The sequence below is a fragment of the Gobio gobio genome (genome assembly GCF_949357685.1).
Source record: "Gobio gobio genome assembly, chromosome: 10".
Taxonomy (NCBI): domain Eukaryota; kingdom Metazoa; phylum Chordata; class Actinopteri; order Cypriniformes; family Gobionidae; genus Gobio; species Gobio gobio.
Window position 1 is genome coordinate 34,190,093 of NC_137116.1, and position 27,574 is coordinate 34,217,666.

The following is a 27,574-nucleotide window of genomic DNA, read 5'->3' on the forward strand; positions in this document are numbered from 1 at the left end:
CTTTGCATTGCGTGAAGCGGCCTTTTTGTCATTTCAGACTTATAACAAAAAACTGAACAATGTATACAAGCTGATATGTGACAAGGTGTACAGAAAACAAGCTAAACAAAACCCAGAAGCAAAAACCCAGACGTTTTTATAAGCTGTTGACCCAAAAAACGAGCGTTTAAGTACAAAAAAGTGGATTCAGGCCATTGAGACGGAGCGTGCGGGCCATATTATACTGAGAGCTACGACGACTAGAGGGGAACGTAATCAGCGACAGTAAATATAATATATAAAACGGACATTTGGATATTTGACTTAACAGTGACAAAATGTTTACTGCACACATAGACATATTGAGGCATACTGAGTGTCAGGATCCCAAAATTTCCCCATTCTTCCTGCTGAAGCTTCACTTCGTATTGCCTGTATCCACTTTTATCTTCTTAAACGCTAGTTTTTTTGGGTCGAAAGCTTATAAAAACTTATTTCTGTGTTTTTAAGCTTGTTTGCTGTACACCTTGTCACATATCAGCTTTTAGACATTGTTCTGTTTTTTGTTATAAGTCCGAAATGACAATGAGGCAGCCTCCCGCAATGCAAAGTCAATGGAGAGCGTTGGATTGTTTTCCCCCCCGGTGTGGGCGTGGCCTAAATACGCTCTGTCTCAATCTCTGCATTTATTTATTGTTTTAAAGTAATTGACAGCTTAAGTGATGATAATGAAGAACATTTTGGACCCAGGAAAAACAAATGCATATTCTGTGTGTGTGTTTTAAAGGGGTGGTAAAACACATTGTTTTGAAGGCTTGATTGTGTTTGTGGGGTGCACTGTAACGTGTTAATGCTTCGTTTTTAAAAAAAAATCATTATTTTTCATATATTTGACATTTATTCTACACTGCTCTGTCCCTCCTTGTAAAACGGTCTGATGCTTTCCGGGTTGTATGAAGCCAGTCCCTCAAAAATACGCAATGGGCTCAGATTGGTTAGCTGGCCCAGTGTGTTGTGATTCGCTAACCGCAGTGTACGTTTATCGGAAACGTCACGCCCCTTACCTTACCGGTAGACTGTACTTTTGTCAGAATTAGAAACGATGGCGTCAATAAAACCACACCAATCTGAGCCCGAATCAGACCCAGAACATTTTAGTGAAGATGATCGAGCAGAACCTGCTCAGTCCTAATGAGTAAAGACTGCAGATCTATAGTGATCGCTACTGAATGGCACTGTTACTTTTGTATTTTTAGAACGATTATAGCCAAATATCTGTCGCAAGAACTATTAACCCAAAACACTAAACACTGGCTTTACTATAGTAGCCAAATCACACACAGAACCATGTTTAGCAAGCCTGTAGATAAATAATACATAAAAGCTCTAATCAAAGAATCATTTACACTAATGCCAGGTTCGCTGTTGAGATTTTAACGTTAGTGTTTGTAACGATAGGTGTTCGTCGGATAACGTTAAGTATGAATGAGCATTTAACAGACTGGTTTGCAGAACAGTGTTGTCATCTGTTTACTTCCTTGCTACAACCTATTACAGGAAAACACATCGATGAAATATAAATCAGACTTACAGGTTGTGGCCCGTAAACAGCTTCTGTTTGTAAATCCAGCTTTCAGGTCAAGCCGTTGTGCATATCCTGTATTGAACTCGCGAACATTGTGAAAGTTTTCCTCCGTGAAATGTGCTGCGGGAGGGAGCCCCGCGCGCGTCGTGCATTCACACACTGGCAGTGTTTGTCTTATGCAGCTGACGTTGTGCAAATCCGGTGTTGAACTCGCGAACATTGTGAAAGTTTCCCTCCGTGAGATGTGCTGCGGGAGGGAGCCCCGCACGTGCCTGTTCCCTTCTGTCTCATACACACGTGCATATAACATGTTGTATGTTAAACGCTCTGCAACACACCCCTGTCCCTATGAAGGCTGAACAAAGCAAGTACCCCAGACCTGCAATCCGGATGAATATAACAGCGTTTCCTCTGCATCGCGGCAACACCACTCCAGCCTAACTATACCACAACAGCGCCGCGATACAAAATGGCCTCACCCCCCCTTATTTAATATTCTCGGAGGAGGGGTTTATGTAAATATTGAGCCTGGTGATGTCACCAACCCTGGAGGAATGTGTGTAGTCGCCTACTGGCCGTTTGCTGTAGTTCTTAGAAATGGATTTCTTTAAAAGCAAATATCTCCCTTTGCTTTAAACTTTGAACGTTGTAACTTTGCAGATGTTGTTTATGCTAAAGCAGCAACATTACACGCTAGCTTAAGTTAGAATAGTGAAATCGTGGTTTACCACCCCTTTAATAATTATATTCTGCAATTCTTAACAATTAATACAATTATTTTAATTCTATTTAACAAATGTATAGTTATATCTCACACACACACACACACACACACACACAAACACACACACACACACACACACACTCACACATATATAGAGTATATATCAATTACTTTAATCAGTCCTACAGATTTAAAGCATTTTTCTTCAGTAAAATCATCTTAAACATCTGAAATGTCAGATCAGTATACGGTATGTTTGTTTTATGTATAGGTTTGGGTTGTGCGTAAGCTGGTCATGAAATGTGAATGATGCTACGAGGTTGCAAATATTTCATGACTTCAGGATGTGGTTCTATATCCTTATGTTCACCTCCTAAGGCATTTTATCATTTCCGGGCAGGATGGATACACAACCTGCCTCATACATACTTCAGTTGGGTGTCAAAAGAGTATTCATAAATGCAGTGAGAGATTACACAGCTGCTGGAGAACGGGGGGGAAATTGCACATTCTAGAAATGAAGTGTACCATGAATGTAATTTCTCTAGTTTGCACATACGCTTCACAACCTTACACACTTTCTCTGGCTGCCTCACCTCTAGCTGCATGCTGATGAGCCACTTTGAAGAGCCAAAGCTGACAGATGACGAGGAACCCCCAACAGAACAGGACAAGAGGAAGAAACTGGTGAGTTTCACCTCGGCACAAAGTTCACAGATGTTACACGCGCAAATTGATGACAGATGCAAGTGGCTGTTATTGATGAGCTATACTGGGTACTGATATAGTACATTACAAATGATTGGACAAATATAATTGGCTGCATTGCTACTTCAGTTCACAAACAAAGAGGTCAAAAAGTGTTTATTTAAAGAAATCTCAATTTCTCATGAACATTCAACTTATCCTAAGGATAAGGGTCTAAAGGTTTAAATTTCTCACGGCTCGCTGTATGTTTCAGTCCTGTGATTTAAGGTTAAATAAATATTTTTCAGTATGTCATTATTATGGGTGCACCGGTTAGATTAATTGGAGGCCAATATCGATAACTGATATTTTAACACCATAATCTGGATTGCAGTTTATTTTCTGTACAGAGATGCAGAAAATTGCTACATTTAAAAAAGTGTAGCATACAAAATTTACAGTAAGGTCCCATCAGTTAATGCATCAAGTAAGGGAACAATAACTGTCAATTTTACCCTTCTGGTCAAATATTGCGCTGCAAACATCAGTAACAGCTTTAAGTTGGCAATGTTGGCAATTGAACATGGTATAAGCGGGAAAAAATCCACTGCTAGCTGTGCATTAAACGATTTTAATGCGCTTTGCGCAGGGCAGTTTTTTGCCTCCATGTTGTGAATTTTAATACCATGGTCATTCGCCAACATTGACAACTTAAAGCTGTTATTGATGTTTGCAGAGCAATATTTGACCAGAAGGGTAAAATCGATGGTTATTTTCATCAGTTACAACTCGTTGGATCTAGCATTCTGCCTCCTTTGAAACAGACACAGAGATAAAGTAGTCCGTAAGATTACATTTATTTGAATTAATGAATTATAGGACATGCATCTGTTCAGTGTCTCTCTTATCAACGAAGGTGTGCGTTTAATTACTTCAGAATAGTGACAAACCCCTCGTTGCTGAGGAATATCGTGTAGTGATCCAGTTGCGAAGCTATTTTTTTACTAAAAGTCGCGGGGCAGCGTTGATAACATGTTTCTGTGCTCCTGAATGTTTGTGCGCAGTGCGATCTCCACTCTCTGTATGTGAGTGAGTATGCGCTCTTCAATAAACAGTGCATTAATAATTAAACGGTTTTATTGCACACCTTCCAGCCAATCAGAATCGAGTATTCAGACAGACCATGGTGTAACTGACATTAACCAACAATGAGCAATACATTTATTACAGTAATTATTCATCTTTGTTAACTTATTGTTAATGTTATCTTAAGTCCATTAAATAATACTAACACTCAACTTTTGATTTTAATAATGTATTAGTGAATGAATGCTAAAATTAGCATTAACTGAGATTAATGAATGCTTTAGTATTTTTAATTGTTAGTTCATGTTAACCAATATAGTCAACTAACCTTATTGTAGTTACCAATTTGTTACCAATTGTTTTTTGTGTATGTGCTTGTTTTATTTTTTTTATTTATGATCAGAAATGAGATGAACCATGGTAAAAAAAAAAAAAAAAAAGTGCCATATAGTGGGTGGCAAACTGTGCATTTTGTTGTTGTTTTTGTGTTTCGCTTCTTTTTTATGGGAACCATCTCACTCGTTTAGATAAAAACAATAATGAGAGAATAAAATGCCATAGCTGTGTTTTGGAGAGAATTGACATGAAATCACAGTCTGTCTTTTCCTAATGTTATTTATGTGTAACACCCACATGAGCATGTTACAGCTGAGTGGGGCTCCTGATAGAAAATCTGCAAACAACAATAGCTTCCATACAACAGCTGAAAATGATCAAACTCACCATGTGAAGTGCAGTAGTTCAAAAGCCTATTCGAGCAGTTTTAAGTGAGTCATTTCTCTTAATTGTTTGTATGATAAAACGGCTCTGCTGGTATTTGATACTTTCAGCCGGTAGCTGGTTTGAATTGAAGCACATTTTTGCGCTTGCAAGTCACAACCTTTTTTCAGGGGTCTTATATGACACTGCTTCTTTGTTAGAGAATGGCGTGGGATGAACCTAAATACCAGAGTACTCGAAAATGACAGCTGTGACTAAGCAAAACACAATTGCGGGAGATTCATTTTTCAGTTTATCGCATAGTTTACCGCACCTTGCTTTTGCAGACTACAATTTGCATCAATACTGTACCTGGTGACATGCAGACAGAGGCCAAAGCGTTCACAGCGTTCACCCACAGTGCTTTCTTGTGTTTTAAAGCAGCTAGTCGGAGTGCAACTGAATGAAACTGAATGCATAAAAAAAAAAAAAAAAAAAATGACACAAGATGAAAAAAAAGCAAGACATGATGCAACAGCCAAAGGGGCAATTCACATAACAGCTTTTCACACTGCACTTAACCCCGGGTTATCGTTGTTCTAAACACCACTTTTTAACCTCGGGTAAAAGAATGTTTCACACTTGTAATTTAGAAGTTATGAAACCCTGCTCTGGAGCGTACTCATATTTGCACACTTTGGACAGTTACTGAAACACTGCACATTGTATATAAACAGTAAATTCAGCGTTTGAAAAGAAAAAGTCAGAAAAGGTAAACCTCAGTCTGCGTTAACAGTCTCGTTATGCTCATAATTGTGCTCTTATAAGCTAGTCTAACTCAAACTTTCTGGGAAAGGATGTGCATTACTAGAGCCTTTATGTAAACGCGTGCTGCGTTCATCCAATCAACCCTTTGAAACATGAAGCTAAAATAGGTCATTTTAATTTTTTTATTTTTTTACTAAAAGTTTAATACAATATGCTATATTTAAGTGCAAGGTGAAGTGCTCAGAAAACAGATGGCAAGCATAGGCCCACATCACACTATTGGTACTTCCATAGGGTGCTCCTTTGAATCTTGTGCACTGACCCATGCTGGCCCTCTGCCATAGGTCACAGGAACAGGCAAATGATCGCATCTTCTCATTTTGGGCTGCCATCCAGGGGGATGCCTGTGAGCTGAGCAGCCAGCAGCTCCTGAAAGTGTCATGGGCTTGTCCTGGTGGATGGCACACAGCTCTTTATACCAGTGTTTCCCAACCTTTTTTCGGTCATGGCACCCTTTGAAAATGTTCTCCATTTCATGGCACCCCCTTGCGTATGTTATGCTAGGGGTATAACGGTACAGATTACTCACGGTTCGGTTTGTACAACAGTTTTAGGTTCACGGTTTCGGTACGGTTCAGTATTTGCTATGTTCAGGGAAAAAAGGACTACTGTCAAATAAAAATAAAGAAAATAATAAGAACAAATCATTTAAATACAAGCAGCAGCACAAATTAATACTATTGAGCAAAGATAGGCCTACTAATAAAATAAACTATGCTTTTCAGGTTTTCGGATGGGTGCACAGAGACAAATTTTCTCACAGCGCGCGCGACTTCTCATTCGCATCTTCTGGCACGTCACCCGGGTGATGACGGCGAAAGTGACTGGTCATATTCGAACATACGGCAGCACTCGCATGCATTGAACAAAGTTTACAAAGAGAGAATTATAAAAAAAAAATAAAAAAAAGATATATATATAGGATTTTAAGGACATTTACACGGCACCCCTGCTCTCGTCACACGGCACCCCAGGGTGCGGCACGCTCGTCGAGCGTTTGTGCTACAAAAATTATTTAAAAAATGTATAATTCAAACGCTTGAAGAGTTACGGTAACATGAGGTAGCCTGGTTGGATGTGTCGGCGACCACACACCCGGTTCTATGTTTTATTTTTAACTTCATTTAACTGGTGTGTTTAAGTGCCATGTCTTTGTGTCATTCGTGAGCAATTAAAAACACCTGTCTAGCGCATGTTTACTTGGGTTGGGTATTGTGTGGTTCTTTTATGATACCGGTGCCAAATTGATACTTTTAAAATGGTACCTGTGCCTGGACCTATACGTAAAACTTTTATTTTTTTATTTTTAAAGAGCCACAAAATGACGGTGGATGACATTTAAAGAATGGCTTTTTTATTGAAAACACTTTATTAAAAGTTTAAAGTATACTTAAATATATAAATAAATACAAAACACAACAAATTTGCCTAACAAATTTACATTAAAAACTTAGCCACCTAACCCAACTACAATAATTTAACACTAATAACAGTTACAGCAAAGTAAGTTTGTAATCTTGGTATTCTTCAAGTTTCAGCAATTATTTTGCAGAAGTATGACCATATTGCCTTCTCTGGCAAAATATTTTAAAAGGTTTCGCCTTATTTCTCACATGACACACCGCGGCCACAATAGCGCTGAATGACAGATATATCGCTTTTATTTAGTTTTTCCTTTCTTATTCAAAATATTCACAAACTTGTGATCATGATCTGATGTTCGGATTTTCAAATATGTGGAAGTGAATGTGTTTTGTCATTTAAAACCCTTTATAATGATCATGTTAGTAGATCTATAATGCGCAATTGGTTCCGCCATGTTAGTTTGTTCCGCAAGTCAGTTCCGCAAGTTCATCCACGTCCCACAAAATACATAAAAGTAAGTTACCGATGAACTGGGAGAACAATAGAGCAAACTATATAGTTAACAATACAATGTGTATCTGATATGAATAAAACACGTAGTCAAATTATAATTGAAAGGATTGTTATTGCCGCTTCCATAGACATCAGTGTGTATTTAACCAACTATACCTGGGACGCTTTGACACGACAGTGGCATATTGAATTACGTTAGTGTGCCTGCAAAAAGTCGTAGAGTGTTCTGAACAGTTTTGAAGGAGGACCTGAGTGCAGATTGCAGTGAGAGAGAAAACCGGATCGAGGTAATGGACACAGAGAGCAATCAGTCCGCACATAACTGGCGGTGGGGTGCCGAACAGTCAGTAGATAAAGTCAAAGAGATGTATTACGCTACAAATCTGCACTGTCACAGGAAGAGGTGTAAGTTCCTCCTGGTTAATGATGCACAAAATAGATTAAAATGAAAAATGTACCTTTTTTATCACTTCTCCCAGCATGAAGCTGGTTTAGATTTAAAAGGTTTATTTCAAATCATTGCAGCCATTAACCACCCAGCTGTCATGATGTAACGGACAGGGTGATATTTGTGCAGTCATTCCTGCACGAAATTGGTGCCAGCGGCTTTAGACAGCGGGAACGTTCTGAAATAGGGGTGGCGTTAACCTTGTTTAACCTTGTTTCCCAAACTGGTTAACCTGTCATTGTGTTGCGACTGATGTGTAGTGTGCATCATTGCCATTATAAAAGAAATGGAACTGAAATGGCTTCACCTTGGTATTTTATAGGCATTCGGCCCTTGTTTTTCTCTGACATATTTTGTCATTTGTAATAAAGCGGCTTATTTTTTGTATTTCATCCTGACTCAATGAAAGTAAATATTAGAATATGTAATTAAGATGGTGGTTTTGCTTACACTCATTCATACTGACAGGTAGCTTTCAAGACGACATACGGCATCTCAGGGCTATTTATTTGAAGTGGATCTTTTTTTTCTTTTATGACGTGAACAGGATAGGTTAAACATGCGTAATCTGTTATTGTTGATGTTGCCTTTTACATTAGTGTCTCTGTCATAGTCAAACTCAATACTAAGGTTCATCCCTGCCTTCCTTTTTTCTTGTCAGCGCCTGCCTTCTCTCATTATTTAGTTGTATGCTTCAGGGTTTGAAGGTCAATCCAAACAAGAATACTGAATTAAAACCGTTTGCTTTCCGGGATGTGATATTGCATAACGAATCCATCTATTTAATAAGCACATTTCTCTCTGATTTATTGCCTGTGAATCCCAGGGTATGCCAGACTCGGTTAGCCTGTTAAAAGTCTTTTTATTTAATTCTGCTCTGAGCGAAACGCTCCTAATTTCACACACTTTTAATTTTTCACTTTTCATTGCCCTGTGGTAGGGGTTTCTCCTCGTTTTTGTTTGGTTTGATAAATATTTGATTTGTTTTGAAATTTTGGGCACTTGATATTGCCTGCATTTAAATGCTTTATGGCCTTTTGTTTAGACCTGTTGCAGAAGCCTACACTGTAGGGGTGTGACGAGACGCTTAGCTCAAGTAAATTTTTACACAAACCCATCGATTCACTTCAGAAGGCCTTTATTAACCCCCGGGAGACATGTGGATAACTTTTATAATGTATGGATGCTCTATTTTGGGCTGCCATTTATTGCCATTATAAAACTTGGATTAGCCAGGACATTTTTTAATGTAACTCCGATTGTATTCATCTGAAAGAAGAATGTTATTTACACCTAGGATGGCTTGAGGGTGAGTAGATTATGGGACTATAATTTCAAAACTATAATTCTTTGGTGAACTATCCCTTTAACACATTAGCTGGTTGCATTATCTTATTATTATTATTATTGAAGCAATCAAAACTAAACTCAAAATTTTACAGTCCGCAGTTAAACAATCCTCAGTAATGTATTCACATAGCTCAAGATTTCAGGGTTTTTGCAAATCACAAAAATACAATTATTCTGAAATAATGACAGCTTTCTTCAGTCTGTCTATGAAAACTTTCAAACCGGCCTTTGTGCCGTTAGTCTAATTAGATTATTATGCGATTGTTATCATAGCATAATAGTAATATGCTAATTTGGACTTGAGAGGAAAATTGCACATGGGAGAAAAAGACATTCATACTGCTTTGGCACAATGAAGAATAATGTTTATAGTAGGACTAAAGTGGACATTTGTTAAATTACAACCCCTGTTAAACTACTTGAAACTTTTGTCATTTGATTACATACCCTCATGTCATTCCAAAACCATATACTAATTTTTTTTCTGTGGCATACCAAATGAAAAACTTTGGATTGTAGTCCTAGTCTTTTAAATACATCAGGGAAAGTTTGTTTCCAAATCAACATTTATTGTGACTTTAACTTAATTTAGATGGTTTTGTCACCATTTTACAGTGTTTGTTTTCCCTTCCAGAATATTCTGTAGTGGCATGCAACCATTTTAAAGGTTTTTGACCTTTTTCCACACCTAAATGAAGAGCTCTCAGCATGTCTCAGACAGCTTAACCTTCAGTTTGTTGATAGGACCATACTGAGAACCCTCTCAAGCGTTCTCTACTCTCTTCTGTTTTACGTGGCCACGCATTAGCGCCGCTAGCATAACAGCACTCTGTCCTCTAGAGCTGCCTCTTAGGATCGAGCAGCGCTTCTCTTTCCTCAAGTGACTGGAGAGGATTGTGTCAGTGGTGCTTTGAGTCAAGTTGATAAGTGGTGTCAGACACATTTTTGCTTCATTTAATGGAAGTATCATGCAAAGCTGATCTCTTTTCTCGTATTTCTTGCATTTTCAAATTATTTACAGGCTGTGTTTAATTATTTGGTGACAGACTGAGTCTCTGGTATCCACTGAGCAGCTCTCAGCAGAGTGTTTCTACTAGAGTCACGATTGACTCTTTATCTCAAATTGCTCCAAGGGAAGTTTTCCTGCAATTAGCAAACAAGCATTAACTTAAAAGGCATCTGCCATGGTGTTACTGTTACCAGTGTCAGTAGTGTCGCTTCACTGGCATTCATAAATCCTCTTGTAGCCTCATTGGGATAGTGAAGTGGCCATCGAATGCACACTTCAGAATCTCGGCGGAAGTAGTAGGTATTCGGACATAGTACTCTTTTGGTGTACCATTATTCGCATGTTATATAGTAGGGAATTATTTGATTTTGGGCGCAGAGCAGAAATAGAGGGTTGAGATGAGGGAGACATCCAAAATTTGCCGTTGGTGTGCCTCCAGGAACAGAGTTGGGAAACACTGTGCTTTTTGTTTGTGACCATTTTGTTCAATTTAATTATTTAATTGATTTATTTAGAAAGTTCTCACCTCAATCTAGCAATCAGTGCATCATTTTTGTCATGGCAATCATTTTTTACATTTATTTATATTTATTTGTTTTATTTATGTATTTTTGTGTATTATTTCTAAGGTCCTATTATATAGTTTTTTTATGAATATTTATTTAATATTTATTGTTTTTTTTTAGTCATGTGTTATATATGCTTCTAATTTCTGCAGACTTGCTGAAATATAATTAGTATGCTTTAAGTTAATTCTGCACTGCTTACCCAATGATCACGTTTCTAAACGATAAACAGTGATTCTATCCACTTTTTCTTTCAGTTTAAGTAATTGTTTTCAGTCTGTAATCTCTTTTTTTCTGTAATAACAGAGTTTTTTGTTGTGCTGCTGCTGTGCCAAAAATGCTAATTTTGACCTTTCCTAATCTCCTGCTTCAGGGGTATATTTAGTCTCGAGAAATTTCAAATAACAGTGTTAAATCTTGAATGTTAACTTCATCTAGACCTTTGAAATGGCCTGATTAGCCTTTTCCCTCCGTAAAAAGCACAGTTGTGAAGAAAGGAAATATAATCCAGATGATATTTTATGATATACTACTGAGCTCACAGTGGATCTCTTCGGAGTATTTGATCTCAATTACCAATGTGTGAAGAGAGAAGCTTCTATCTTTTGCAAGTTATTTATTTATTTATTTTTGCTTTGTTTCAGACAATTCGGTAGTATCATTTAGAAATGAGTGTTGCATATAAGATGTCAGACTTGAAGTTTCTCTCTCCTGATCAGACAATTCAAGTGAAAAGGGATGGTCTTTGATGTATTCTTGTTTTACAGTGTACAATATTGCTTTTAATAGCCAGACTTCTGCTTACACAGACAATTAGATTACCAGTGGGATTTAAGATAATCAATACAGGGATAAAGTTTTATTGCACAAAAGGTGAAATTGCAAATATGTTCTGTTATTCATCTCTCAGTTGTCATGCAGGGTTAAACAAGACAATTTGTTTTTATTTTAGTGAACCAGAATTGTAGTCTCCTGGTAGTGATTTTAGCAGGGTCCGGGTTCATAAAAATCTTAAGAAAGTAGTTCAATAAATTATAAACACTATGTCCTAACCAGACGCAATACAATGGCGCGACACACAATACAAGGTATATAATTAAAGTTTTTGTCCTAACCAGTCATGATGGCAATACATGACGATTCTATTTTTAGAAATGGTTTCTATTTCTGCAACATCACTGCTGGAACAACAACATACAAAGTATGACACTGATAATCTCGGGTACTGTTTTTGTGTCTAATGTGAGTTTAAATAGAATTGATAGCCATACTGAAAGCGACAATGGATAATTCACCTCAGACCTTGAAAATATTAAAGAAGAAAAATTAAAGGATTATTTAAGGTTCAAACTTGATATATATCGCACACCCCTTGTTGGAGGTCATCCTAACTTTAAATGTTATGATGATGATTGTCTTAAAAAAAAGTTTTAATAAAAAATTATGACACACTTAAGAAACGTTTTTAGAATAGAAATTATTCTTAAATTATAAATATAACAAAATTAGTTCACTCCAAACAGAATCAGTATTTTAATGTTTCTGTTCACGTGTTCCTTCTGTAACATTACCATTCCAAAAGTGTTTTGATAATACTGGTTAATAACTTTTGCCTATACTTTATACAAGAGCTTGAATAAACCTCTTAACTCCGGTAGATCCTCAAAATGTTGGCAAAACCATATACATCTTTTTTAACACAAGATTTTGGCCAAATGTATTAAACGGCAGGAAAAACTGAGAGACCACATTGCTACAATAAACTTTGTAACGTGTAAGTTAATCGTAATGCCTCAGATGCGGCCGTTCAGACAAAACACAAATCTCCAGCATTCACTGGAGTCAAACTCCATTTGAACTTGATTTTGGTAAAATATTAATTTCAAATAAAATTGTTGGTTTTTTGTTCCTTGAGCCCTGGTTAAGAAGAATTGTATTCCTAAGAATGTTTTGTGAATCCATCCTCAATATTGTTGTCAGTTCAGCTTGAATGGATACAATTTAACAGCCTCATTACGTGAGATTTCATTTTTTAAACATTTTTCAGCATATCTTCAGTTCAGTGTTTGTCAATGACCCCACATTAAACATGCTGTGATTACTTGGATACAACATTGTTGAAAAGCAGTATCCTCTCCAAAGGTTTTAAGACTACACAAGCCTTGTCACTTTGAGAATTCCCTTCATTATTAAATGACCCGGTGCTGTGACACATCTGTCAGCGAGAGATATTAAATTCACTGGCCCGAGTAGGGCCACCCGCAACTGCTTTCACTTCTGTGTGACCCAACAGATTAAAGAAAAGACATTGCTTGCCAAAAACACGGAAGAAGACAATGTTGCTTACAGAAGAGGATGATGGTTGATTCTGAATGACTGATGCACGATTTGTATGGGAAAGCACCGCTCTCATTTAGTCCACGGCCTCTTTGAGTGACTTGATGAGGCTTAAAACTCTAATTAGAAATTCATGAAGCATGGCTCCATCTCTTTGATCCACTCCCTCACCCACACCCTCATTACCAGCCCAGCAAAGTGGATGCAAAGCACACCATTAATATCATTTAGAGTCTATTTTAAGCGCCTGAGGAAGTGCAAAGTAAGCAAAGGTGGGCTTAACCTTTCAGACAACTTTGTAAGGTAAGGTAGGATTTATTGGCAACTCAGGAAGTAAATTACAGCTGCCCCATCATCCCTGAAAATTTTGATCTACATAAATAGTTAGGTTGACCTTTCCTTTTGGAAAGTGGATTTATGGATTGGCTTTTTATCATTTACAGTAGAGATGTAGTGCAGCTATAGTCAGTGGGCATACAATTGGCTTTAAAGGACAGAACGGTCTGATTTAGTTTCATTATTTGTGCAATACTGATATATTTATTGAATAAATTAATATTTCTTGTTAATTAGACAATGAAAAAAATTAAAGATCATGACCTAATTGTGAAGATAATGATTAGTTAGTATTTAGTCCATCCTAAATATGAATGTAATCTTTATTAATAAATATTAACTTACAAAAATAATTAAAATTTTAATAAAATATTATTAAACAAATCAATATTAATATAATATCATATAACTTTAAAAAAGCTATTAAAAAATATTTTTTATGGCCAAGAGAATTTTTTTCAACTCATTATATTTTCGACTCCTTGAGGTCATGCTCTTGGAATTGCCTTCTAAATTGCAGAAATTGCACAAGGAAATGACATGCAAATGAAGTTATGCATAATAAAAAGGTGTTGTAAACTCCATTTTGGGTACTTTGGGGAGTAGATAGAATGGGGATTAAAATTTGTACATGTACAAATGGTAACTTGTTTTTCATAAACCGAACAAGCAAAATCTGCAGCAGAGATTTTAATGCATGAGGTCCCAGGACCATTTGAATGAACATTGATTTATATGTAGCGTATTAGAGACTCAGATTTTTGAGATTGTGTTGGATACCAAATGGTATTGCAGTGACTGTCTCATATAGCTGAGATGTCATTTCTTTTGTGGAATAGACACTTGATGGCCCATAATCTGATTTTCTCTAATGGCTTTTTTTTTTTTTTTACAAATGTACATAAATGGATTTTGTTTTTTGTTGTTTACTTGAAATTGACAATCCTCTTTGACGTTAGAATATCTTCTTTATATTCTGCATTCCCACAGCCTCATCAGTACCCATTCATGGACACCAAACCAAAAATGTCTTCCTATTAATTAATATTCTTACTACTATTGCTATACTGCTACTATTATTATTAATCATATTTTTTTTTTACAAACATTAATGAGAACTTTGTGTCAGAGGACTTTTTTTTATTCTTACAGTGTGAAAAAGTGTCACATTGGGCTTCATTCATAAAAAATTAGCTGAATAATTTACAATAATGTAAAACCATTCTTGCACAAATGTTTGTTTTTATACATGCTTGACACAGAAATGCACACAGTCTTTCATGAATACGGCACGTTATTTTTCTTGCGGTAAAAAGGAACTGAAAGTTTTTTAGCCAGTTATTTATATATTTTGCTGTATTGTGTTAGTAGGACACATTAGTTTACATTTCCAAACATTAATTGACATTAATTGTAAAGATCCAGTGAGATTTTTGTAGCCTAGAAATCTTGACGCACCCTAGCAGCAGCAAATCTAATTTGCAGCCAGTGTTGTCTAGCAACTCTCGGTTGGCTTGCGAGCTGGAAAAACCAAACTCTGGTCAGGCCAATCACATCGTGTATAAAGTCGTTGAGCGGACTTAACAATAGGTGCGTTTACATGGAGCACTGTAATCGGTTTAAAAGTCCAATCCGAATAAAAATACTCCATATAAACACCTCAATCGAAATAAAAATGGCCAAACCGAATGAAATTGTAATCGGTTTGAGAGGGGTGGGATAAACCTTTTCATGAACCGATCAAACGAAAAATTCCACCATGTAAACGATCTGATCCGATTACTTTGAGTGCACGTCTTTCTGTGACGTGATATACAGCGCGTGCCTCTTCAACTGAAGAGCGCGCGCCACGCTCACACCAGGCTAATGTTGACAAGAGAGGAAAGTTCATTTTTCTGAGGTATTAAACTTTTTATTTTGTAACATGTTATGAACATGATGTTGGAATAATGACACAGACATAGCCTGGCTACACCATCTCATCTTGACAGCGTTTGTCCTAGGCTTCAACTGCGCCTGACAGAATAATTTATTTTTCTGAGGTGATTCTTACACTTTACGACAAATAATAAATAGCTTTTATAAAACTGTACAAGTCCTGGTGGCCGTTGAGAGCTGCCATTTCAACGGGGAACATTCAAGCTGCTCTCTGTTTCTCGTTAGTTAAGTTAGCTATAAAAAAAAATTCAACAACTGCTTCAAATTGGTTAAGTAACGTTACCCACAGTCTACTTTAATTACTTTTGTTAATATTTATACCATTGTGATTATGGTATCTTTCCTTAATCATCTGAAATATATATGTTTAGTACTACTAGTAATGATGCTGAGCACGTCTTGAATGCTTCATTCATGTTTCACCATATATCCTATGTTTTTATTAATAATTTGAGTGCATTTTATTGTTAATTTTGTGTTTTTCAAAATAAATGAATTGAATTCATTTTTGATTCCGCATTCATCATTCACAGCTGTTGAAATAGCCATTGTATAGGACATAAATTAGGTTAAACTACTGCATGTCCGCCCACAGAAAAATAAATAAATATAAAAATTACCAACACAGAACTATTGATCCACGATACGTAACGAATCTGAGGCGGCAGACAAACTGTGTGCGCATGTCACAAAATGATTCCTACTGAAAGTCAGTACATGTAAACACCAGATCGGTTTAGATGACGTCTCATGTAAACAGTCCACCGAATCTTTCAATCGGAATAATTTTAATCGGAATGACAAAAAAGTGCGCATGTAAACGGGGCTAATGACGGCAGAGTTGCTGCGGTTCCACGTGCTACTTGTAAACAATTGTATCGGCTTTGGCCACAGCTCTGGAAGACTTGGAGTTAAGATTTTCTCTGAGAAAAGAACAAAGAATGGCACTGAAGTCATTCTTAAGAAAGAAAGATGTGTTCAGAGTTTTCCCGACCGGATACGGCGAAAGTTTAATCTACCAACTAGCTCCGCTTCACCTTCTTCGTTGCTCTGGTTGGTTGTAGAGCTATCCTATTGCATGCAGAGGGAATTTGAAAGACATCCGTTTATCCCACCCCTCGAATTGAGCCCTGCCAATGGTGTGTTCCCAGACCCAACATCTTGATTAGTACTCAACATCCCAACATCTTGATGTGGGTCTGGCTTGTCAGGCTAAGATTTTTGTATTATTTTTGAGAGTTCGTTTGTCATCGAGTCCGTCTGGAATTACATGAAGAAACAGAAAAAACTGAGACTGTGGCAACTACTCCAAGACGCTTGAAGAAACCAACCTGCAAAGCTGCCTGAAAAACTATGTGCATGTGTACCTAGGACAAAAGCTGTTTTAAACACAAAGGGTGGTAATATTGATTTGATTTAGGTAATATTAGTTAGTTGAGAGATAAGCTATATGTATGGCATTATTTTTAAAACATCCTCACTTTTCACCATTAATACATAAGTGATCTCCATGTGGAGCATACTGGCTTTTGCCAGACTCCTTGTGCATACAAAAATCTTACTGGATTACAATCAATGGCAAAATGAACTTTTGGAAATGTAAACTGATTTTTCCTTCTGACACACTACAGCAAAAGATATATATAACTGGCTTAACCATTTTTGGAGGGGATGAAAATAAAAACGTGCCAAAGACTTTTGCATAGTACTGTATTCTTTTTTATAACTTTAACAAAGCAAAACTTTGCAAATACCCACTGGGGTGCTTACAGTACATGAACTTATAGGATTTGCCTACTCTAGACATTTCTAGCTATTATCAATTTTCTAACTTCCTGACTAAGTGTTTACAAATTTGACATATTCTAGTGTTGGGATGTTCTTAATGAAAGTTGTTATAGTGTTACTCAGTAAATCTTGTTTGTTTTTTTTATTTGGAAGTTTGTGGGGGAACCCTAAGACTATAAAATACACTGGAAAAGGGGATCAATGGTCCAGTCAAGCTTAAATATAGATGACCTCCTTTCCTTTTGAGTACAGCTGAGATTGACTTTCATTGGCATTTACACATCTGGTCTTCAAAGTTTTTGACTTTATTCATTTGAGGAAAATCCATTAAAAGTTCATGGCGGCTTGAGCAGGATTTCTTCCAGAGGCATCTCTGCTTTATAGTACTGGCTTGGCTCAGAATGATACTTATAGGTTCCTTTTTGGAGTGCCTTTTTCCTTAAAGCCATCCTTGTTTTTCAACCAAATCCTTCAATTGTTCAAGGTCCTAGTGCTTCCTGTGTCTAACTGCCATTTCTAGGTCTCAATTTATAGTCTTTATGGTCGGTTTCGGATATGCGGAATGATTCATGTCCTACAATAAGAAAAATTTTGAGGACTTCAGATTTCACTCTACAGAACTAATTGATTTTCCTTAGAGATCCATCTGAAATTCAGGGTCTCTCCTGTGTGAGAGCTGACAATGCTGCTTCATATTCTCTTCATATTCTCATTTTTGTGTGCATCACAATTGCATTCTAGTGATCTCATATCATGGCACTTCATTTCATCCACTCATAAAAGAATCTTCAGTTCGTTTTTAAACTACCAATGACAGTGAACATGTCTATAACCCCTCAAAGCTCAAGGATGCTGCTTTGAGTGAGCGGTGGGTTTTAAAACCGCATTTTATTTATTTATTTATTTAAGCTGTCCAGTTGCAATTGATGGACGTATTGATTGTGTTTCCAGGAAAACATCAAGGTTACAGCGGATCACTGGAGAGATGTGATTTAGTCTGTATGTACAATTTTGTTTGACTACTAAGGTCACAAGCAGCACCATTCATCTAGAATCAATTGAATCCTGTGTTTAAACTTTGATACTGTAACTATGAGGTTGTTCCTTTAAAAGCACCACATGATCCACCTTTCCCCTTGTCATGGAGTAAAGAAGAGTTTTGTTTGGTGTGTCAGAGCGCCTTTCTCTTCAGCGGCTGCATTACTAGGGTTGACAGACTCTACATTACATTTTGCATTATACAATGAAAATTTAGTTAATATTGAGTAACTTTTGCTGCTGCATGTGAATAAGTATATTAGCTATTTATACATACCCAGCAATAGTTTTTCTTTTTTCCTTTTTTCCTAATAAATACATATACCAAAGACTTTACATATACAAAGATGCGCAATATGATGGAATAAGTCCCGCCTTCTAAATAAAAGAACCAATCGCTGGTCGGTAAAGTCAACTCATCATGCAGATGCCGTTACACCGTGTCTACACCTGACAGAACTGTTGTCACTCACGTCGCAACAGCTAAAGGCTGTCTACACTGGACGCAACAAAGCGCCCATTTGCCCGTTAGAAATGCCGAGGTGTCTTGCCGTCAGCTGATCTGATATTCGCTACTGTAATGAAGATGAACGTAACTTTTAATAAGCAGGGGAAATTCCAAACTTTTATCAAATAGCCTTTGAAATGTTTAGAACATTTGCGTTGTAAGAATGTACGGGGAGACTTCAGATATAAAAACGCTGACTCATTAGGTAATGTTTTCTCAATAAAATCAGATGATTTCCTATTAAGACAATAAAATGTCGCTTATATGTATCAGTGCAATATTTCTGTTATAAATGCAGTCTTGGTGAGCATAAGACTTCTTTAAAAACATTAAAAGTCTTACAGCCCCCAAACTTTTGAATGGTATTATATTATTTATAAAAGTAGTATTATAATATTAGTAATATAATAGTAATACTATAATATGCTAAATTCAGTCCTAGACAGCATAAACAAACACTGAGTGTACCTTTAAACTCCTCAGAAGAGCCTTGACTTTAAAACACTGTGATTCATTCAGCGTGTTGCACCATGAGGCTGACTCTGAAATGTTAAAATGTCATCTGGTGTAATTGGGTAATAGTTTGTTTAGTGTATATTACTGTGTGTATTGCCAGCAGTGTCAATGCAGTGCTCTGTGAAATCAATCCATTATGACTTGTAAATTCACTTGGGAAGAAAAATAAGCAGCTATTAAGGCTAAATCCCTCTGGACTAAATCTGTCAATAGCTCACACAGTCCATTAGGTTTAGACAACACAGGGAAATCACTGTTGTAAATATCATCTCATTGTTTTCTCAGACACTATAATTTTGATTGTAAAAAATATTTAAATTTTTTATATATATATATATATATATATATATATATATATATATATATATATAAATATATATATATATAAATATATATATATATATATATATATATATATATATATATATATATATATATATATATATATATATATATATATATATATATATATATATATATATATATATATATATATATATATATATATATATATATATATATATATATATATATATATATATATATATATAAATAAATTGAAAGCGGGAGCGGGTAATTCAAACTGTAATTAAAACAATTTGACTGAGGTGGAAAATCATAGGGGGCACAAGTGAGCGTGACATTTCTGACCCTGGTGGTTGGTCAGTTGTATTCACAATAAGACCAGTTGAGAATCAGATGAATCAGTGATCAAACATCTCAGGGGAAGCACTGGGGCTAAGCATTCTGAGCAAATGTCTCAGTGAGGGTAAATGTTGAGTCTTGTGTTTTACACCAATATTATGTGGAGAGAGAGACTGTGTTAGACATTTGTCATATTTAACCTTTTTGGAGGATATTATAGTTTGCAGATGGTGGCATTTGAAATCATTAAATCCAAAAGTACTGCAGAAAATGACTTTTTTTATTTTTCATATGCCGCAGGGAAGCTGCTAGAGTTAATTTAGTGTGAATTATAAGTATAATCACAAAAGATCACAGCTGCCATTGTTAATGCTCATCACATTGACAGATGTACGCTCCATGGCACATCTTAATGTTTTTTAAATAAACGTATAATGTATTAATGTGATGTTTATGCAATATTTACAACTACAACATTGCTGTTGAGGTTTACTGAAAGCATCAAGTGCCAAAACATCTATCAGCATGTGTCAAAGGGAGAGTTGAAATTACACCAACCTAAATAGACTTCCCTAAATGTTACATTTACTCTGATTTCTCCAATCATTTGTTGCATAATAGAGCCTAAAACATCACATTAATATATGCAGCTATGCTAATTTCCTCTTTCCCCCTCTCTCTCTCTCACTCTATCATTATATCACTCTCTCCATGTCCCTCCCCCTTCATTAGCAGAGCATTATTTATATTTTACATTATAGTATTCAAGAGTGTTATAGTTTGCCACTGTATTAGTGTAGCGATGAAGATACATCAATAAAGACTTCACCCTCTGAAACATGATTTCATTTTAAAATATATGATAGCTTGACTGGTCATAACCCCTAAAAATATACAAGTATTTCAAAATAAGAAAGATCATTTGAGCCATTTTATCAAACAATCCTAATCATGTATTATGTTTTCCTGTGTATGACAGAAAGAAAGCGTGACAATGTCTTTGCAATGGAAAGCAAACTGAATTAATAGTTTTCATAATAGATTATATTTATAATGCAATGCTATTCGAGCTTTTATAATTATGCAGAATATTGTAAAATGATCCAAATATCACAAGGTTATTTAAAACATTTGACTTGTGATATAAAGTAAGTTTGGCGTAAAAACATGGTTTTAATCTCATTAATTGTTGTTTTAATAAATTGGTGTATTATATAAATCATAAATTATGGTTTAATAAATCATAAATTGTTGTGGCAGATAATATAGATTGTTTAAGCAAAAACTCATTTTGATTTTCCCCCCAGCAATTTTTACTTATCTAGTAAATTAATCTTGATTTAAGAATTTTAAATATTTGGACTGGAAACAAGAAAAAATACCAAATAAGAAGAGCATTTTTTGCAGTGTAGTCAAATCTTTTGATCATTTAAAATGTAAAAGGCCTTTGTTGACTACATTCCAAATAAAATAAACTACAAAAAAATATATTTCCTTTGCTCCTTTCCTTATATTTCTTGTATGTCTGAGTTAACTTTCTTAACAACAACTTTCTGTTTCATTGCGTTAATCGCATACGTTAGCACTTAGCCAAGTGTTGCATGATTTAATGTTTCTAGCGTGTTTGGTACTTCATGGCATATTTAAATGTGTTTCAGGGAGTTAATCACAGTGTAAAACATGACATTTCCTGTTGCCCGCAGGTGGTGCTGAATAACTGAATATTGTCATGTAGATGTGTTCAGGCCAGGACTCTTATCAATCATGTTAAGTTTGGGGCAGATCGGACGTTGTATGCCTGGGTTACAACAACTTCCTGTTTCATGGCAAAACATCGAACTTTGTCAGGCCGCCACGAACACACCCTTCTGGGAAAACTCAAGATCTTTGAAATGTAACATCGCAAAGGCCTTTAGATTAGAATGACCAAATATGATGTTGATCTAATTAAAAGTCTAGGAGGAGTTTGTTAAAGTACAACATCTGGAAATTTTGCAGAGAAAAGGTGTGTACTGACGTCTTTCCGCAGTTGAAACAACATTTACTTTAGTGTTCATTCATGTTTATTTCGTGCTTATCAATGATCTACAAGGAAGAGATAATCGGTTCAAGGGCAGCTTTAACTGAGACGCTACAGCGATCACGTCACATTAAAGAGCCACAAAACGGTATTTATTGTTTACATTTATTTTTTTTTTAAGGACAATTTCAAAGTTGATACTTTGTTTCATATCAAAAGTAGTCTGTCGGCGTGTTGTGCATTTTTCCCTACGTGAGAACGTGTGTGGCGTGAGAGTGCCCTGGCTTGTCGGACATATCAACAGTAACCAAAGGGGGTGGGTCTTTTCAAACGGTCAATTCCAATAGCGTCCTCGCACCATCAGTGATCTTTGTTTTAGTACAGTTGGCCACAGAAGTGATGAGCATATAAATACTGAGAGGGAATGAATGTCTTAAGTCACATTGGATTGAGCTGGGATCAATGCCTTTGCTTTAACACCAAGAAAATTCCTTCACAATTGTATGCTGACATCTGTCTCCCAACAAATGTGCTGACAGATATACATTTTAAATAGATATCGAATAGATTTGACTTATTAAAAGGGAGAACAAAAAACATTCTTAGGATCATCTTCCAGGATCGACTGGGTTTTGCACATTTATTTATTTTCCTCTTCAATGTAATTTTCTCTTATCAAAGCAGTTCTTTAACACTCAAAACACATTTACCATAAAGTGCCCCTATTATGTTAATTTAAAGGCTCCTAATTTTGTTTTAGGTCTCCTACAACAGGTTTACATGCATCAAAGGTCAAAAAACACATTGCACATCAACATATTTGTCAATGATTCTGAAATGACGGATCAATCAGTCTCTCTAAATCCCTCCTTTCCATGAGCTTCTCTGCTCTGATTGGCCAGATCGCCCAGTCTGTTGTGATTGGTCTACCACTTACAGCACTGGAAGCTAAACGGCCATTACCATAACTGAACTTCTGCTCTTGAGGCTTTCTAAAGCTCAGCGATGGTACACAATGTAAAGACCGTAACGGTGACATCGATTTTACCATACCAATCCGGGCGCGAGTCCGATTATGAAACATTAAAAGCAAGTTATTCATTCTGAACCTCCATCGCAAGGATGGCTTGAGCAGGAAATTTCTCAGTAATTCGCTACTTATTTTGAGGTACATTATGAGATGTTGCAACTGTAATTCCTCACCATCAGCATTAACAAGTGTATGTCCATCAACAAACCAATGTGTATATTTTTAATTTATTGGGTTCCCATATGTGGGAACTGTATCAATAATGGTGCATACGTTAGCCCAGCACTAACGTGAATGACTGATGTAACATTTAAGTTTGTAAAACAAATTAAATTACTTAAAATAGTTAGAACGAAAGACAATCTGCATTAATAGACACAGTTTTAGGTAATAGTGGCCCACAGCCACTTTGCAGAAGTAAGACAGTAATAACATGAGTTAGCCGGTTACCCGGAACTTACACAATATAAAACATAAAACTACGTATTTTGAACACCCGGTAGAAAATATATACATCAATAATTATGCATACTTACAAGTTGTGATTCTGAGGATCAAGTTGGTCCGAATAAACTGGGTACTGACCCATCTTTCAAGAGCAAGTGTTTTGTGGTCGTCAGTAAAATGACGTTTGAGGGCTGGTCAAGTTGTTTGCGGGTGGACAACATAGGCAAGCATTATGCAAATATCTTTTCTACTGACGTAGAACCGCAACAAAGTGGGATTCGAAATACAGACTCGTTTAGGCGGTTCAGAGTCGATTCTCTATTTTGATAAATAACTTCATTTATCGTGCATTTTCGACTTTGCAGAATGCTTAAAATCAAACATTCACAGCAAGTGAATCAAAAACATTCACAAACAGCTATATTACACACTGCATGAAAGGGAATAAAACAAAACATAATAGGGTCACTTTAAAAAAAGGCTTTAGTTTCAGTTTTTCATTTGCTTTTTTAGCATGCTTTTTTTGTTGTCAATGTACTTTTTTCAGACGTTTAGACATTTTATTACCTTACCCATAATTCTAATGCTGGATCTTGTATTTCATATATTTTTATCTTTGTATTATCCCTTCTGCAGCTTTAGGTGCTTTATTATTTCACTGCAGTTCCACATCCTTATATTGAAGTCATCCATTCAGACTTATAAACTAACACTGGGCTTATTCTGAAAGTCTACTTCTCTTGGATATATATCTTACACTGGCATGCCATAACTTACATTCTGTTTGTCATAATGAAGTGTGAGCTATTGCCTGTTAAGTGTCGAAGAACTGACATTTGGTGTATTCCGATCTTTTTATTATTTTTCCCCACCAAATAGTCAAAATGAGGTGCTCAGAAAATGTTTATCATCAAACTAAGTTTTATTTAAATTTTTCATTAATTGTATGATGCAAGTGATATCTGCAACCCTTTTATCAAAATTAGGACTTATATGCATACATTAAAACCCTGAATCATGTATTTATTCTTTTTTTTTTTATTATTATTCATTTATATTTAATGTAATTTTCTAAATTAAGCTTTCACACAGTAGAGATTTGGGAAAAACTATTGTTCTATAGCTACTGATTAACTTATTCTCATATGTTAAAGGGAAATATTATAAATATTATGATAATTAACATAAGCACAGTAAGCAATGTTTCCGAAACGCCTTGATTTTAGTCTCAAGTTTTCTTCCAGGAACGTACACGCAACACTGTCCCTCATTTTAATAATTCCCACCCAAGGCATACGCAAAAAAAAGGGGACGAGGCCTAGTTGAGTTGCGTTTGAAATTTGCGGTTATGGTAAGGGCTGTGACATTTTTTAAATGGCCTTAAATCAGTTGACCAATCCCAACACACCAGCCAACCAATCAGAGCACATTGTGCTTTTCAGAAGAAGGAGCTTTAGAGAGACCGAGCACTACTGACAGACATGGAAAAGAGGTGCTGCAATAATGTAAAATATGTGAAAAATGTGTATTTGTACATTCAAGTATGAAGACCTATTCCAGTAGACCCCAAAACAAAATCAAGACTTTGTAAAAGGGCATAATATGGCCTCTTTTAAAAAAGTAATGGGGCACCAGTCTTTACTGTATTTGTATAAAGTGTCATTTGCTATACTCATACTTTTTGTTTTTTTCTTCCTCTATAGCTGGCCCTTGAGGACCCTGTGCACAGCGTCTCTCTTCAGCAGTTTGTCTATGAGAAGCTGAAGGCTCAGCAGATGTTGATGGGAGACCAGGGCTTCCAGGCTCTCATGGAGACGGTGGATACGGAGATTGTGCGACAGCTGCAAGAGTTTATCCAGGGCATGTAAGGATGAGATGACAGCAGACCGTTAAAACCAGTCCTGACACCTGAGATGCCAACCTTTTAATGATAACCCAGAGAAAAGTGCTTCCATATTTTTTAAACACACATTTTCTTTTGCTTCCTCAAACACACCTTTTCAAAGTTTGAGATGGGGCAGAAAGGAAATCTACTTAGACTGAAAAAGAGACACTTTAAGAAGGAATTAAATGTTGTGATGTCAAGTTTTTGTAACGGGGAAAAGAGTTTGCCATTTAAAGGGCCCAAGCAGTGTTCACACTGAGTCTTCATATAAAAAGTTGTAATTTTTGTATTTATGTAAAATACACTGCATGACAACATTACTTTTTTTTTTTCCTCGGGTGGCTTTTCCCAATCACTTTGCTCCTAGATCAGTATATCAGGAACTACTGAAAAGTTAACATTAACATTTTTGATTGAAAGTATTTTCATATCAGATAGACGTTAAATGAATGGATGTATATGTTTACCTTCCCATGCTGCTAATGCTCCAACACTGCACCTCTCATATGAGGTCCACAGGAGATCATAAGAACCAAATACATCAGTTTAATGAAACAAATATCTATTTGAATCACAAGTACAGTGCAAATGTATGAGTGAATATTCTTACTGCCGTAGCAAGCTTTCTTTCTTTCTTTTTTTAAGGACACGCAATTAGTGCGTATACATTTATAGAAATGTTTTTGGTTGAAAATGGGATGTTTAGAAGCACAGTCATACAGAAGAACGACTGTCACTGTGAGATTAATTTTGAGTCTGAAAAAAAGCTTTATGCTTTAAGCCTTATTTATCCACCCCTAACACACCTGATATTGTATTGAACATGCATATGTTACATTATAGCATATTTCGCCCTGTAGTTTTATTTTCACGTATGAACCCTATTTTTTCATTGATGCAGCTTCAATAAAATTCAGTACAGTCTGAAAATCACTGTTCAATTTGTTAGCTTGCTTGTATAAACCCTAATGGTCCACGTTTTCCGAATGCATGGCCTAACGCCAATGAGGGACAGTCAGAGCTGAGCTTTTTGGAGTATTATTAAAAAAATAGCTCAAATAAAGTGATTGATTTTAAAGCTGAAGTCTTTAGTGGTACTAGTTGAGAGAAAAAAGACTCACTAACCTTAAAGGTGCTGTATAATTATAATATGTATAATTATTCAAATAATAATGAAGACTGCACCAATGCATAAAAATACCATATGTTTGCAGATATTTAGGAAAAATGCTAAGTTTACATACTTGTTGTTTCTCTGAAAACAATGCTACACCCAATTATTCTTACTTTGAAATCTACGTTCTGTGTCGGAATGTCTGTTTTTGTTTTTTATCTGGGTGATCCCGTCCACTGCCAATTTACCCAATAGTATTTCGACACCCAGGGTTGCGAGTTGGCGGAAAACAGCGCATTGCTGCCATGGAAGCCAGCAAACATACTGGGTCAGAGATTCACTGATCATGTTTGCTCCTGTTGCGTATACTCAATCTGGCAACCCACGTGAGCGCTGCGTCTGATGAGGTGGGGGCGGGAAACGACTCTCTCCAATATTTTGAATTTGCAGTACCCATTTCAACCGCTAACTGGCAATATTAAATTAATTCATTCATTACCATTTCAGTTGTATCCTACTTTTGGTTATTCTATGGGCAATCTCATGCCATACACAAGAGACTGTCCATGAATTTTGTTAATCCTTTTTTCCGGAGTAGGTCGCTAGGTTTTTCCCCAAACCTCCCCATTACATGGCTTGGGACTCACACACACACACACACACACACACGCACGCGCATTCCAACCTATGGACAGTTAAGCTTCTCTAATTCACCTATATACTGCAAGTTTTTGGATTGTTGAGGAAACAGGACCCATGCAAAAACCGTGAGGACATGCAAACTTTACACAGAAAGGCCTCCAGACAGGGGACCTCCTTGTTGACCCCCAAAATGACATACTGCACCTTTAAAGTGTGATATGTTTATAAAGTGGTTTGTGATTCAAGCTTCCCTCCCTCTGCCATTGTTTAATAGACCTGCCATCAAAATCCTAAACTACTAGTCTCAAGCTCACACACCCACGGGCCGCCCACAGTCTGTTCACTGACCGCCTGATTGCACAGGAAAATGGCCAAAACTATGAGATAATCTTTCAGAAGAAAAGTCATTTGTGGAATGGGACTGCTACACCATTATTTGAATCAGAAATATGCAAAAGTTTACCAAATAATTCTATTCTCAGATAAACATT

At 36.3% G+C, this 27,574-nt stretch overlaps 1 protein-coding gene across 1 annotated transcript in view; it reads left to right on the forward strand.

Moving 5' to 3' along the window:
- The window catches only part of ipo11 (importin 11), a 232,764-nt gene extending 206,362 nt beyond the window's left edge, over positions 1-26,402 (forward strand). The window contains exons 29-30 of the mRNA XM_079826503.1: positions 2,891-2,975; positions 25,146-26,402. Coding sequence (XP_079682629.1) covers positions 2,891-2,975; positions 25,146-25,310 — 250 coding nt within the window. The 3' untranslated portion in view covers positions 25,311-26,402. The remainder of the gene's footprint in view (positions 1-2,890; positions 2,976-25,145) is intronic.
- Positions 26,403-27,574: the final 1,172 nt, after the last annotated feature.